This window comes from Gallinula chloropus (genome assembly GCF_964237585.1).
Source record: "Gallinula chloropus genome assembly, chromosome: 2".
Classification (NCBI taxonomy): domain Eukaryota; kingdom Metazoa; phylum Chordata; class Aves; order Gruiformes; family Rallidae; genus Gallinula; species Gallinula chloropus.
In genome coordinates, this window is record NC_140086.1 from 10,859,615 (window position 1) to 10,873,546 (window position 13,932).

General features: G+C 38.5%; 1 protein-coding gene across 2 annotated transcripts in view; it reads left to right on the plus strand.

Moving 5' to 3' along the window:
• The window catches only part of ASAP1 (ArfGAP with SH3 domain, ankyrin repeat and PH domain 1), a gene marked incomplete at its 5' end in the record, with an annotated part of 135,605 nt that overhangs the window by 57,357 nt on the left and 64,316 nt on the right, over positions 1-13,932 (plus strand). For both annotated transcript variants that reach the window (XM_084280031.1, XM_084280032.1), the window contains 2 exons: positions 3,275-3,347; positions 11,986-12,131. In XM_084280031.1, the coding sequence (XP_084136157.1) occupies positions 3,275-3,347; positions 11,986-12,131 (219 nt within the window). The remainder of the gene's footprint in view (positions 1-3,274; positions 3,348-11,985; positions 12,132-13,932) is intronic.

The following is a 13,932-nucleotide window of genomic DNA, read 5'->3' on the forward strand; positions in this document are numbered from 1 at the left end:
TAGTTTTCAATAACATAAGTCAATTTTACTGGAAGAACAGATTTTATGTTTTCTTACATGGGGAGTAAAAATATTTACTATTCTAAATATTGGAAAATTGAATTAACAGATACTGTAAAAGCATGCTTTCACCTGCTTGGGGAAAGCAAAGCCATCCCTTTGTAGTTTAGCGTGGTTACAACATTATTCTGGAATAATAATAGAATTGAGCACTGAGTGCAACATCTTCCTTTGCAGCAGAGTGCAGCTAGAAATTATTAGTGAAAGACATTCCGGAGGCATGTAATATATTTGGGAAAAAAAACCCTCCGTACAGTTATGTAAAACAAACAAAAAAATCCCAACGAAAAACCCTAAGCCAACGACCCCTGATACTAGTTTTGTACACCTAGAACCCTACATAGGTTTGCGTTCCCACTGTGGTAAGCATTTTACACTCTGCCCTGGTGTGTGTTTGTGAGTGGGAGCGGATTTGTTTTAATCAGTTTTTGGATTAGGAGGAGCTAGTTTGCATAAAGATCTTGCTTGCAAATATAAAGATACAAAATTGACCTGTGATGTCATTCTGACTTAGATCACTGGCTCCTTCAGGCAGTGGATGTCATCTCTGTGTACTGCTTTAGTCAGTGATTGCTCTCTTAAAATAATGAATGTTCCCTTCCGTCCTGCTCCCACATTAGTGGTTAAATTTAATTCTATATCAAGTCAAAATGGAAAGATTTTTCTAGCCTATTTGTCCTAGTCTTCTAGTTATTGTACTTCATCTCTCTTTCTGTGAGCTTCTGTATTTGTTTCCTCCTCCTGAGTGTCCAGTTTGCCCCGGTACTAGAACTGAATACAAAGTTTTGTTGCTGAATCTCATCTATATTAACCATTGTCTTTTTTCCAAAGTACTGGTTTCAAGTTCTTCTCCTATCCTGTGTTCAAAGATAGACAAGTGAATCTTTTTTGTTGTTTCTGGTCGGTGAAGATGGAGAGAACTTCAGTAGAAATATATGGTAACAGCTGCCTTGCATAGCATAGAGGCACAAGAAGCAAAAGCTTTTGGCAGCATTTGCAAAGGAAATGCACCTGCTGTGCACTGGATCAAAAAGGAGCACCAAGTTCTTAACATTTTAGTAAATTTAAAAAATTTACCTTTTTCTACCAAGGTGAAAGTCAAGTAAAATCCACTGTTCTGCTTGAGAGCAAAAGAAATAATGATATTTGCAGTTCTGAGTGTTCTGCTGCGAATGAAAAACTGGAGATAAACAGTTTTAGAAAGAACTTAAATTCTGTGGTTCCAAACTTTATAGTTTTAGCTACCATGGAAGTACCTGTGATTTGAGAAGATGGTTATTCTGTTAAAGAACAGAAGCACTTTTAGAATCACAGAATGGTTTGGGTTTGGAAGGAACTTCAAAGCTCATGTAGTCCCAACCCCCTGCCATGGGCAGGAACACCCTCCACTAGCCCAGGTTGCCCAAAGCCCCATCCAACCTGGCCTTGCATGCTGCCAGGGATGGGGCAGCCACAGCTTCTCTGGGCAGCCTGTGCCAGAGCCTCACCTCCCTCACAGGGAAGAATTTCTTTCTAATGTCTAATCTAAATCTACCTTCTTGAGTTCATAGCCATTAACCCTCATCCTGTCACTCCATTCCCTTGTAAACAGTCCCTCCTCAGTTTTCCTGTAGACCCCTTCAGGTACTGGAAGGCCTCTGTAAGATTTCCCCATGTCTTTCTCTTCTCCAGGCTGACGAAGCCCAACTCTCAGCCTGTCTTCATAGGAGTGGTGCTCCAGCAGTCTTACATACATTGTTCAACTGTAATATTTTGCTTAGTTAAAATTGGGCCATTCCAAAATAGAACTATTATTTTATATATATGTGTGTATATATATATATATCACTCAGTGTTTTGCACTTGCATGAAGGTACTACTCTTAGATATGACCATCTCCAGTGCCTAACTCTAGTTGATCTGGAGCTACTGCTGTGATCGTGGTGTTTTGTTTGGTTTTTTTTAGCTTCTTAATGCCCTGTGCAATATAGCTTAATCATCTCCACTTTGGCAGTGAAAACTCTTCGTGTTGGTTTAGTCTTCACTCAGTGATGCCGGTGAGGCATCACCTCCCTGGCGAGGTGCACTCTGCCGTAGGAGTAAGTACTGTTCACCAGGCCCACAGGAATACACAGGAGTAATGTAGCAACCCAAGGGTCTCTGCAACATGAACTTTGTGGTCTGCAGCAGTTAGCAGGCTCAGTTGGACTGCTACCCTTCTGGGTATCAGTTCTCCAACCTTCAGTGAATTGAACATGTATGTAACATGTACACTTGAGATACTGATCTAGCTTTACTTCTGGGATGGGAAATTGCTTATGATGTAAATGGCACAAAAATACAGGAAATGCGGAGTATCCAAATCTCACAAATCAAACTAGATCACTGCACACAGCACCACTACGTGTCTCTTAGGATTCTTAATCCACAAGACAAGACTAAAATTTATTCTGATGTAATTTTTTGCTTTTTCTTAATAGATATTTCTCATCTGAATTTGCTTTCTTACATCAGATTGAGAGTGGGTAACAAGGAGTTGTTCTGCTCAAAATTAAGAGTACCTAGAAATCTAATCACAACTTTCTTGAAATGATCACAGAAAAATTTAAATCCAGAATGATGGAATCCTGAAGAAGCATATTTGAGTGTTACCATTATACATACTTCTTTTCAGTCACATTATGTTGCACAAAATCAGATCGTTGTCATTTTCTTTAGATTTGCTACTTTCCATTTTATCAAATTCTGTTATATTCATAAAATTCTGTTGTGGAGTTTGGTGCAAGAGTTTAGTGTGATGATCTGTGTCCATAGTTGGAAGATTGTTATTGTGGGAAAACCATAGAAGTTAACAAGCAGTTTAGTTGTAGTAGAAACTACAGAGCTACAGTAGAAGCATCTACTATTTCTTGGGTTTGGTTTTTTTTCCAAACTTTGTTACAGTTTGAATAAATGCTTTGTCCTTTGCAAAACTAAAAGTGTTTTTCTCTTAGCACTGTCACTGCCACTCTGCTCTGCCTTCAGAGCATTTTCAGTCCGGTTCTTTAATTCATCTTGAAGGGATTGAGTGACGTCAGACTTTCCTGCAGGCCTGAATATCTCTTATCTGCAGGTTTTTTTCCAATCTGTGAAACAACTTTTTTTTTTCTCAAAAAGAATATTTTTAAGAAAAAAAATTACAATGTATTCTGTTGATCGATGCAGTAAATAGTTTGTTTATTTCTTTTTGTTGTAGGCATTGGATCAAGACAGGACTGCACTACAGAAGGTGAAAAAATCTGTGAAAGCAATATATAATTCGGGGCAAGGTAGGACATTGTTTTCAGCTTTACTTGAGAACCTAAGCATTTGGTTTCACGTTTGAGAATACCTTGCAATTCATCCTGTTGAAGTATATACCCTAAGAGATGCCTATCTATTCAGGAATGTTTGGATTTCAAAATGTTCTTTCTTTGCTTCTGATTATACATCAGATTAATGTGTTCTCAGATTCGTTCACCCTCATATTCCTTCTCAGAGGCCTCTAAGAGAATTCCCATGGGTAAATTTTCCTGTTGTCAGCACATTTGAAGCAGTTACCTTCAGCTAGAACAGTGACAGTGCAGTGTCCTAGATTTAATTTATAGAGTGCACTTCTAAGTGAAATAAGAATGAGAAAATTAAAGGTAAATACACTGGAAAAGGTATCTATAGGTAGATTTGTATGTTCCTTCAATACTTGCTCTCTCCTCATAACATATTAAAAAAACAGTGTATTTTCCCCCTTAGCCACAGTAGTGGAGATGTGTCGTTATTTTTGCTTGTTTAAAGACATGGTTGATGTGTCGTTTGAGCTGTAGTAATAACTTTGAAAGGGTGACTGGAATATGAATTGACAATCAGTTTGAGTTCAGTAAGGAATGACGATCAAACACACATCAATATGGAAAACGTTATAAAGTCTACATGGTTTCACTTCTGTTTCTCTTACGGTCTAAACACTGTGCCAAAGGCAGATAGGGTAGCAGAGCCATACACTTATGGCTGTCAATACTGGATTTTAGTTAGTTTTCTGTAACTTCAGTTGGTGATGAGTATTTTCTGGATAAACAGCAAAGCCTGCTACAAAATGGCAAACGTTTTGGTACCTTGTATTGATTTTGGTGCTTTTAAAAGTATTCATATGCTCCAAGCAGCTTTTCCCTTTGAAAGTAACTACTTAGTGTATTTCCAAAGTGATGAAAATTGTAGAGTGCATGCAAAGTGTTCTGCTGGTTTTGAAATATATAAACGATACTAGAGATTTTAGCTAACACTTGAGTCATATAATAAAAGTAATGTTGTTTTCAATGCCTGTAAGTAAACCATGAACAATGAACTAGCCTCATTGAGTAAAAGCAATTGAAGGTTGGTTAACGGTTTTACTTGGCTGCCTCTGCATTTAAAAAGGAGCAGAGATAGTTAGATAGCTGGTTTTATCTTTTTTATTCTTTTATTTAAAGTCTTTGCTTCAAGGGTGCAAGTTTTTATGATTTTTTTTTGATAAAGCAAGCGCTGCATATAATACTCTAGCTCCCTCTTCAGTGACTGAATTAAAACTCAAAATCATATTGCCTGCTTGTACAAAGAGAATTGCTATGACAGCTATTTTCTTCAGTGATCAAAGTCAATTATTTTGATGCTTAGCTTCCCATAAAACATACTAAAACCAGCTGTGTGAAAGGCATTGACATTTATCAGTTCAAGTGAGAGGTGACTATTTTTGTATTCCATAAGAAAGCTTCAAACTACTCAAAACTCAGATATGGAACTTTGATTTACAGCCTTAATTGTTTGCCATAACATGAGACCATATTTACACTACTAGAATAGGAAAAGTGTTTTAAAGTTCCCTTGCTTCATAATCTCCTTTGAGAACTCTTAACTGGACTGGTAAGAAATGGTTATTTGGGGGCAACAGAAATTCTTCTTTCTTCAGTAATTCAATTCATACTTTACCAGGAGGCATAGCTAGGATATTTTGGGTTATATTGGGTTGGGTTTTTTGTTCTGGGTTGGGTTTTCTTTTGCCTGAAGAAACATTTGAACAGAGCCAGCCACACAATGCAATGTCTCATGCACAATTCTTCAGAAAGCCCCAGACTTCTGGTGTATTGGTTTGTTCTGAATTAAGAACCACAAGGGACTCTCTTCTGTTGGGAAGAGAGTTTTAATGTCACCCAAATACTTTTTGCTGTATGTGCACATCCCTCACCCATTTATCATACTTAGAGTTAGCTCTACTGCTGTGGAAGTGAAAACATGCCAGCACAGATGTGGAAATCCCTTAGAAATGTCCCATCCCTTTTTCCCAAGCTCAAGTACTGCTTATGAAACCAAGTGAGACATACAGATTGGTACCTCTTTCTCACCACTTCCTCTTTATCTGTCTGGCTGTTTATGTGTAGCTTGATAGGTTGCATCTGTAACTAGGAACCCATCTGATGTGAATGGTGCTTGAACTTAATGGAGAATCTGTTTGGACTGGTTTTCCTATAACATTTGGATTGAATTGCAGTAGCAGTACATGGCACAATTAGTTCTGTTGTACATTTTTCAATAGCTCTTTTCCATTAGCTCCCTGGTATATTTGGATATATATTCAAAGGAATTTACACAATGGAGAAATAAAAACATAAAATCCATGCCAGACCAAAGGTACTGAGGCAGATGAGCAGTGTGCTTGGTCTCCCACAGTGTTCAACCGCAGTTGTTTGAGGAAGCACAAAAATGGAGCAAAGATGGAATGCATTTTTTTTTAACCACGTTCTCGACTCACAATGATATGAAGGCCAGAAATTACCTGAGCCAGGACTGGTATCATGATGCTTGATACTTCTTAATACACTTCTACCATTACTTTTGTCTAAAGAATTTATGTTCATCTATATCTCTATCACTCATAATTTTGCATCTTTGTGATGTTTTCCACATGTGCTCTTCAGGCCTCAAGTCCAAGGAACTGACTAGACCTGTCCATGTTTCAAGGCATTGGCCTCAAGCCAACCAGAATATCTCATTCGATGTCAAGTTGAGGGACTTTTGCATGATCTGGGGCATGAGAATTTGTAGGGGGCTTTGAAGTCCCAAAGCTTGCTAGAGTAGTGTTGGAGGACATTTCTGTGGATGAATCCAAACTTAATTCCTTGGTGTATGTTCTACCTGTTGAAATAGGTTTTTGGATTGTGTTGTTTCTGCAGTCACTCACAGTATCCCTCTTCTGAACTTAGGGAGTTCTTTTGTTTGTTTGTTTTTACAGAAACTCACGTACATTTCATCATCCTTACTCTCTTTCTCCTAAATTATAGCACAGACTTTCTTTTTTAAAAAAAGAGGAATGAATTTTGGGTAACAGTGACAGGAACTGCACTCGGTATGAAGGGTTTGAGCATGCTATGGCAATGTTTTTGTGTTGCCCTACTGCATGTTCTGATTCCTTCTTTAAAATTCCTGGTGTTCAGCATTTGTTTTGTTTGGTGCGGAGTGTCGAGGTGATATAACTCCAGAACCTTTCTGTATAATATCTAGTTAGAATCATAGATCATAAAGTCCATCCATCTGTCCAATACCACCACGCCAACTAAAACATGTCCTAGAGTGCCACATCTACATGTTTTTTGAACTTCTCGAGGCAGCCTGTTCCAAGGCCTGACCACTCTTTCAGTGAAGAAATTTTGCTTAATATCCAATCTAAGGATCGGTTACACAATTTCTTACTGTTAGTCGTGTTCTGCTGCCTAATGCATACTTTCATGCCTTGGCCATTTAACATGGGATTCCTTATCTACCTTGGGAGCTGCCCAGATGTGAGTCTGTTGCATAGACTCTGTGCTCAGTTAATGAATGTATGTAGAGACTTCTAGGTGAGATAATCTGATTTCCTCTGCATTTGCGTTAGGTGGAGCTGGACTGTAACTTTTACTCTGCTGGAGGTCAGGGACAAGGTAGACCCTAAGGTCCAATATGGATATCTTTGTTGCAGAAGTCTGTGTTTGGACAGATTAATCTCACTTGTGGAGTCACATTTTGTTTCTGTTGACCCAGGACTTCCTGGTGACCTTCATCTGTTGAGAAAATTAACTCCTTATTGGTCCATTCCCCCCACATCATCTTTCTGACCTGTTTTCTCTCTGTGTGAGGCTTATTCCTGTTACCCTTTGTTTGCTTAGATCTTTTTAGTGCTTTGGTGAGGCATAGACCTTTTGAAAAATCCAAAGAGGTAATTTAATGTGGATTTCCTCTTCCTAGCATGCACATTAATGTGCTGCTTCTTTTATCCACAGGTCCACCAATTCTGTCCTGCACTGTAGTTTCTAGAAATTTGCCTGAGGAATATGTCAGCATTACTGCTCTGTTGGCACGTACTTGAATTCTTATTTCTCTCTGGAGCTCTTAGTAAAAATAACTGCTATATTTGCTTCTAATTCTTTTAGTATTGAGGCTATTGTAAATAAAAGGCTTTACTTTACAGCTATACAGTTTGCCTGTTTTATTCTTCTGTACCTGGGTCTAAGTGACCTGTCGTTGCTTGTTTTGTCAGCTTTTCTGAATTCTACTGTTAGCACTTAGATTTGGTATAAATCCTCTGAAGCAGAGTTGAAATAAAATTCTTCTATGAGATCTTGAAGTACATCAACAATGAACACAGATGCAGGAAGAAGTCATTTACCTTTCTGGGCTGGCTTATGTCTCAATGCTCTTACATTGTGATGATCTAGAGAACCTTGCAGACTTGCTGAGATGAACCTTGGTCTGGAAATTTTTGAAAGAGGTTTTTATTACTTTTCCCTTCAGCACTCTCAGTCAAGAAGGCGTTATTATTGTCAAGTCAAGATAAGAGCATGGTAGTCAAATATTTATTTCTTCTTTATTATTTTTGCACTCTTATTTTAGCTTTGTGAAGGATGAAATAAGAAAGGATGCCTTCTTGTTTCAAATAGCTCCTTTTTGCCATCCTTTTTATCCTTGCCAGCTTTTTTGGTTGTTCTGAAGATTTTTTTTTTATGTGTGTATTTTTCCATTCATAAATGCAGTTTGGCTCTGACCTTGGTTATTTTTCCTCTGGCTACCCGTGGAACATAAAAATAGTTGATCAGGATTTTGAATCGTGAAATTATTTAATTTTTTGGACATAGCCAGATATGCAGAAGTAATTCCCAGTAACATAGATGTTCTTCATGTTTCTTTGGGTGTAATTTAAGTATAAACAGTGACAGGGAAGAGTTCTGTTTGTGCATTTTTATTCTTTAAACTGACTTCTTGTTGTTCTCCAGTGTTTGCAGGGTAATATATCTGAGCAAAACCACTTTAGAGAAAAATTAAAGACTTTAGTTGTGGTGATGTGCTTTCTAGCTCCAGTATCTAACGGCTGTTTTTTAACCTCTCTTCAATATTTGTTCTCCAGTTTCCACAAATAGCCATGACTTTCACTGGGTTCAGAAGCATATGCCAAAATTCTGGTAACTTTTGAATGGGAAATAAACATAGTACCTAACAAAATTTGTGGGTTTCACTGAAAGAGCACAAATTCTTTGCATGCCTTGCCAACCTGATTTAAGTCATCTGTCATTGTCCTGAGCAAGGTTTCTCACCAGGTGGCTTTAGGCATCGATAACTTCAGGTGACTGCTTGGGGCAGCAGAGCAAGGTGGAATTCAGCCCTGGGAGTCCTTAAGTCTGAGCCTACACAGTGCTGGGGGCTCAGGGCAAGAGGGCTCCCTGCTTCTGGTGAGTACTGGTCAGGCATTGGAACAGGCTGTATGAGAGGTGGTGGAGTCACCATCCCTGGAGGTGTTCATAAACCTTGTAGACATGGTGATGTTGGGACGACGGTTGGACTGGATGATATTAGAGGTCTTTTCCAACTTTAAAGATTCTGTGATTCTACTCCAGAGTAGCAAAAGGCTGCTGTAAGCCGCTGTGGCTGTCCTTCCTTCCTCAGTCCCTTGGATCTTTGTCTTCTGCTTCATTTGTATTATTCCCTCCTCAAAACACGTAATCCTCAACTTGTGCACTATAGCACAGAAGGCAGGCTTGCCACAACAGGGCTGCTTAGTGAGAACTACCAAGGTTTTGTGAAAAAAAGAAAAGGTAAATTCTGTGCTCTTTCTCAGAGTTAGAATAGGTCAGAGTATTTCTATTGGAAGGCACCTACTACAATCATCTGGCCTTACTGCCTCCAGCTGATGGTGTGAATCATGGAGGAGAAAGGATGCATCTTTCAGCTCAGAAAATAATCACTTCTGTAGCCATTCTGTAGTGAGGCCCTCATCATGGCCTCAAGTCCTGGGTGCCTTGCCAGATCCCACTGGAGAGGGGATAATCATAGCCCCTTTGAGGGCAGGTCCCTTCGTCAGTGGATGCAGAGCCCGTCCTCAAATGCTGCTGGCCTGTCCTGTGGCTAAAGGAGGAGGCTCTCTGTCTGCCTAGGGAAGCTGATCTATTTTCATCACAGCACTGAGCTTTGTTTACCATGTTGAGAAGACACGAGCCAGCTCTAGAAGGCAGACGTTATCCTTTGTATGTACTGCTGCCAGTGTTCCTGTCTCTGGCTAGGGTTAAAAAAGGCCTTCCTGCAGTACTTGTATCGAAGGAAGTAAACGTCAAGTCACGCACGTTATAGCTGCCTTTATGCAGAAGAAATTCTATGAGGACACAGGGAAGTAATTTCTATGTTTGCAGGGGGCACCTACAGGGAGGTTAAAGCATGTTCATTGCTCTGACCATGCTGATTTTCATATGTTGGGTTTTAGCATAGGCTACGTTGCAGATTTAATTTTTCCTCTGTATGCCTTTAAGGACACAAGGGGAACCACCTTACCTCTTCAACAGGAAATGTTTCTTCTCCCTTTACAAGCCTTAAATTGATGATTAATGTAAAAATTAAAAAAATTGCTGTTCTTCCTCAGTACATGAATTTTGTGTGTCTCGGTGTGGCGATTGCAGAAGTATTCCTTTTACATCATAATTAAAGCCTTATGTCTCAAGTTAGGTGATTTGCAATCTGGGATTCTTGAGAATTTCCTATATATTGTTCTGGGACAATGATCTTGCTTCCTGCTTCCTCTTTCTGCTGGGGAATTTCTTTTGCCTTTCCTCAGATAACAGAAACAGTCTGTGGCTCTTTTTCAGTCTTCACAGATTTATTTTTGAAACTGCTTTATGAAACCACGCTGTACTTAACCCTACTGTATTCCTTAGTATTTTGATTTGGAAAGAGCGTGACTGGCAAGGATGGGGGCTCTGTGATGTAGCAGATTTCTTTCTGACCTTGTTTCATTATCCTTCCTTTTTCTTCAGAACAGGAGGGTACATTGGATCTTTATTTAGCTCAGGACTGCATAAGCCAAAGCTCCTTCTTAGATAAAGTTTTCTGTATGCACTTATGCAACTGCTCTTACATCAAAATAAAATGCATATTTTGTTGTTATATAATGGTTTCCTTGATTTTAATACTAAACTATTTGATTAAACCCATATGTTTTTGGAAAAATTTCATTAAAAGCATACTGTTTGAGTTACGATTCTCTATTATCGTGATTAAATATTTGGGATTCTGAAAACCTCAGTGTTAATGTCTGGATTTAGAATGTAACTTGTCTGATGGTGAGGTTTGGTTTTGGTAAAGCAGCATTGTAAATGTTTTCTGTTGGGTACATGTGGGGTTGTCTTTAACATCTTTTCACTTTGTTTTGTTGATGCTTTGGTGCACTGTTGTTTTGTGTATCCATAACACACTGTAAGTGTTAACTCTTCATCAACTCTAAAAGTGAATTTAGATTTGTGCATTGTGGGGCATTATCCACAAGCTTTGTTTGAAACTTAGGTCTTTGTTCATTTTTTCCTTGTTCAGACACACAGACACACTCTATGACAACCTGAAGAAAATATAACTTGCAGGTCTTTGGGGGAGGGAAACATGGTACCCACTGGCAACTAATTCTCTCTTCCCCTCCCTGCCCTTTCATTGCACAGAATTTGTTCTAGTTGGAATAGCTCTGTGGTTTTGTGTTTGTGGCTTAGAGAAAAAAAAACATAGTAAGGTTAGGAAACTCATTAAAGTGAAATGTTGATTTAATTAGTACCAATAATATTCCTCTAAGAGATATGGAGGTGATAATGCAGGTCCCAAAGGGCTGCAGTGGCGAATTTTCTATTTAAAGATGCTGAAATAGAAGGAACAAAAAACCAAACCACCACCACCACCCCCAAAGGAAAGGAAAGCAAAAGAGAAAAGGAACAGATGCCAGAAGGGGAAGTAATAGAAGCAGAAAAAACATTTCAGGCACAATAGCCCATAATTCAGAATTTCCTTCATCCTTGAGTTATGAATTTTGGTCACTTTCATTGGATTCAATTTCTTCATGTTGGTTCTGATGTCTCCGTATGTCCAATTTTGTATTAAATATATAGAAACAAGTCTTTGGCTCTCTAGCAGTGTGCAATCCCTCGGTGGGGTAACTCGGTTAGACCAAGCTGGCAAAAAGACAAACTTTGGCTGAAACACATACTTAAACTTGCAATCAGATTCAGAGTTGTTCTCTTTAGTTCTTCATCTGATACTGTTGACTTTGTTCTGTACAAGTGTCCTGCAGTACAATTCAAAAAGGTTTGCATTACAGTGTTATAAATTCTTTTGTTTACAAAATGAACACATTTGATCTGTTATTGATCTTACTACTTTATTAATAACTACACAGCTTTTTCATTGGTGTATGGCAATTTCCAGCCACTCATTTAAAAGAAGCATACAAGTGTCTGTTTCTGAAATAGTTCTTTAATATTAAAATCATTGTACTTTTCAGTAAATGAATTAACTTGTGGCTTTTTCAGTTGGCTTGTCACTATATTGCGTTACATAAGTTTAACATAATAATTGACTGGCTACAAGAAAAACTTTCTGACTTTTAATTGTATTTTCTTCTTACAGATCATGTTCAAAATGAAGAAAATTATGCACAAGTACTAGATAAATTTGGAAGTAATTTTTTAAGTCGAGATAATCCAGATCTTGGCACAGCTTTTGTTAAATTTTCCACGCTTACTAAGGAATTATCAACGCTGCTGAAGAACCTGGTGAGGAGTTTCAAACTTTCTTAGTTTTTCCAAAATAGAGCAAGATACAAAAAACTTCCTGATCCTGGTGGTAATTGTATAGAGATGCTTTCAGTTCATTTTGGTTGTGTTGTTGGTTTCACTGGGGTTTTTTTGGTTTGTGGGTTTTTTGTGTTTTGTTTTTCTACTGTCCTTAAAACTAGAATTCCTGCAGAGATTATTTTTAAAGGCTGTTAATACACACTTCCCTGTGTTTGGTTGCTAATTGGCATTAAAGAAGAAAACTGGAAATGCTAAAAAAATCACTCGCGACATCATTCTCTTTACTTCAAGTCATTCCCTGACTTGAAGTTTTTCCAGTTAAAAATCTAATGCCATCAGTTATGGCTGTTTTGTCTTACCTCAAAAGGAGAAACTTTTACATTTTGGAAGAAAAACTGGTTTGGGGAGTGTGCTTCAGTGGTGTTAATAACTCTCCCCTTGCCTACTGATGCAATTACTCCATTAGTAGTTACTGCATTAGTATTTACTCCAAGTTCAGATGGAAGACTGAGAGGTGGTGTTCCTCAGGGGTCCGTGTTGGGACTGGTGCTGTTTAATATCTTTATTAATGGTCTTGACAGTGGGCCTGAGTGCACCCTCAGCAAATTTGCTGATGACACCAAGCTGAGTGGTGAAGTTAATGTGCCAGAGGGATGGGATGCCATCCAGAGAGACCTAGACAGGCTGGAGAAGTATCATTCTTCCTTTCCCTGCCTCTGCTACTTAACTAGCTGTGTGTTTGTTATTCCATAACTTGGATTGTGCTTGTTGGGGCTTTCTGTATCTTGTTTTAGTGCTCTTGTATCTTTTTCTGAAAGACGAATGTGCCCTTTCCTGAAGGCTGATTGCTTTATGATTGCTGAGCATTGAGCTTGCTTGATGTTTGCACGGGATTCTGTGTTGTAGCTTCAAGGTATTTTTTCCTCAAGACATTTTTCTTGATTACTATTTCATAAGCATGATGCTGTGTGTGGTTTTCTCTTCTTACACATTACTTCACATTTTTCATCATAGACTTCAATCTTTAATTTCATTCTTTCAGCACTAATTGTTGCAGTGTTCTTACACAACTCATCATACCTGCCTTTTGCTTTACAACCCAAACAGCTCAGTATCAGCAGCCATTGACCTCTGACTCTGCCCTCTTCTGCGATTCACTTATAAACACCTCAGACTGCACAGGCCCAAACAATGCTCAAAATCGGGTGTCACTTCTGGCCTCTCATGCTTGTGCTTACTTCTGCCTTCTGAGACTGGATTGTCTCTTCAGCACCTACTTACATGTCTAAGGATGATCACTCTAATGAAGCTTGCTTTCCCTGAGAGCTTTGCTCCAGCCTATTATCTGGATCATCCTTTGTTTATATGTTGTGGTGGCAATTTTTAAAATTCAGTAGATATCTGAGAGACCTGCTTTCCTCTCTAAAGACTTCTGTCATTTTGGGTTATTTTGGACTACTTCAATCTTAATTTAGCATGCAATTTAAAATAAATATCTTAAAAATTGTGTTAAAGTGCAGTTAGAGGACAGTTTGGTACTAGAACTCAAGTTTGCTGGAGCTGCTTGGATCTCATCTTTCCTTGCAGGGCTGCCACAGAAATTTTTAACTTCTTTCAACTGGCAAACAAGAAGAGGGGGATTATTTACTTGTTGATTTGAAGTAGTGCTGATGGAGAGAAAAAACCTTTTTTATTTTAAGAAGTCACACTCATTGAGAACAACATTATACTATTTCAGCTGAACTGTGAAGCAGTATCTGTCGAAATTCTTCTTGACAGG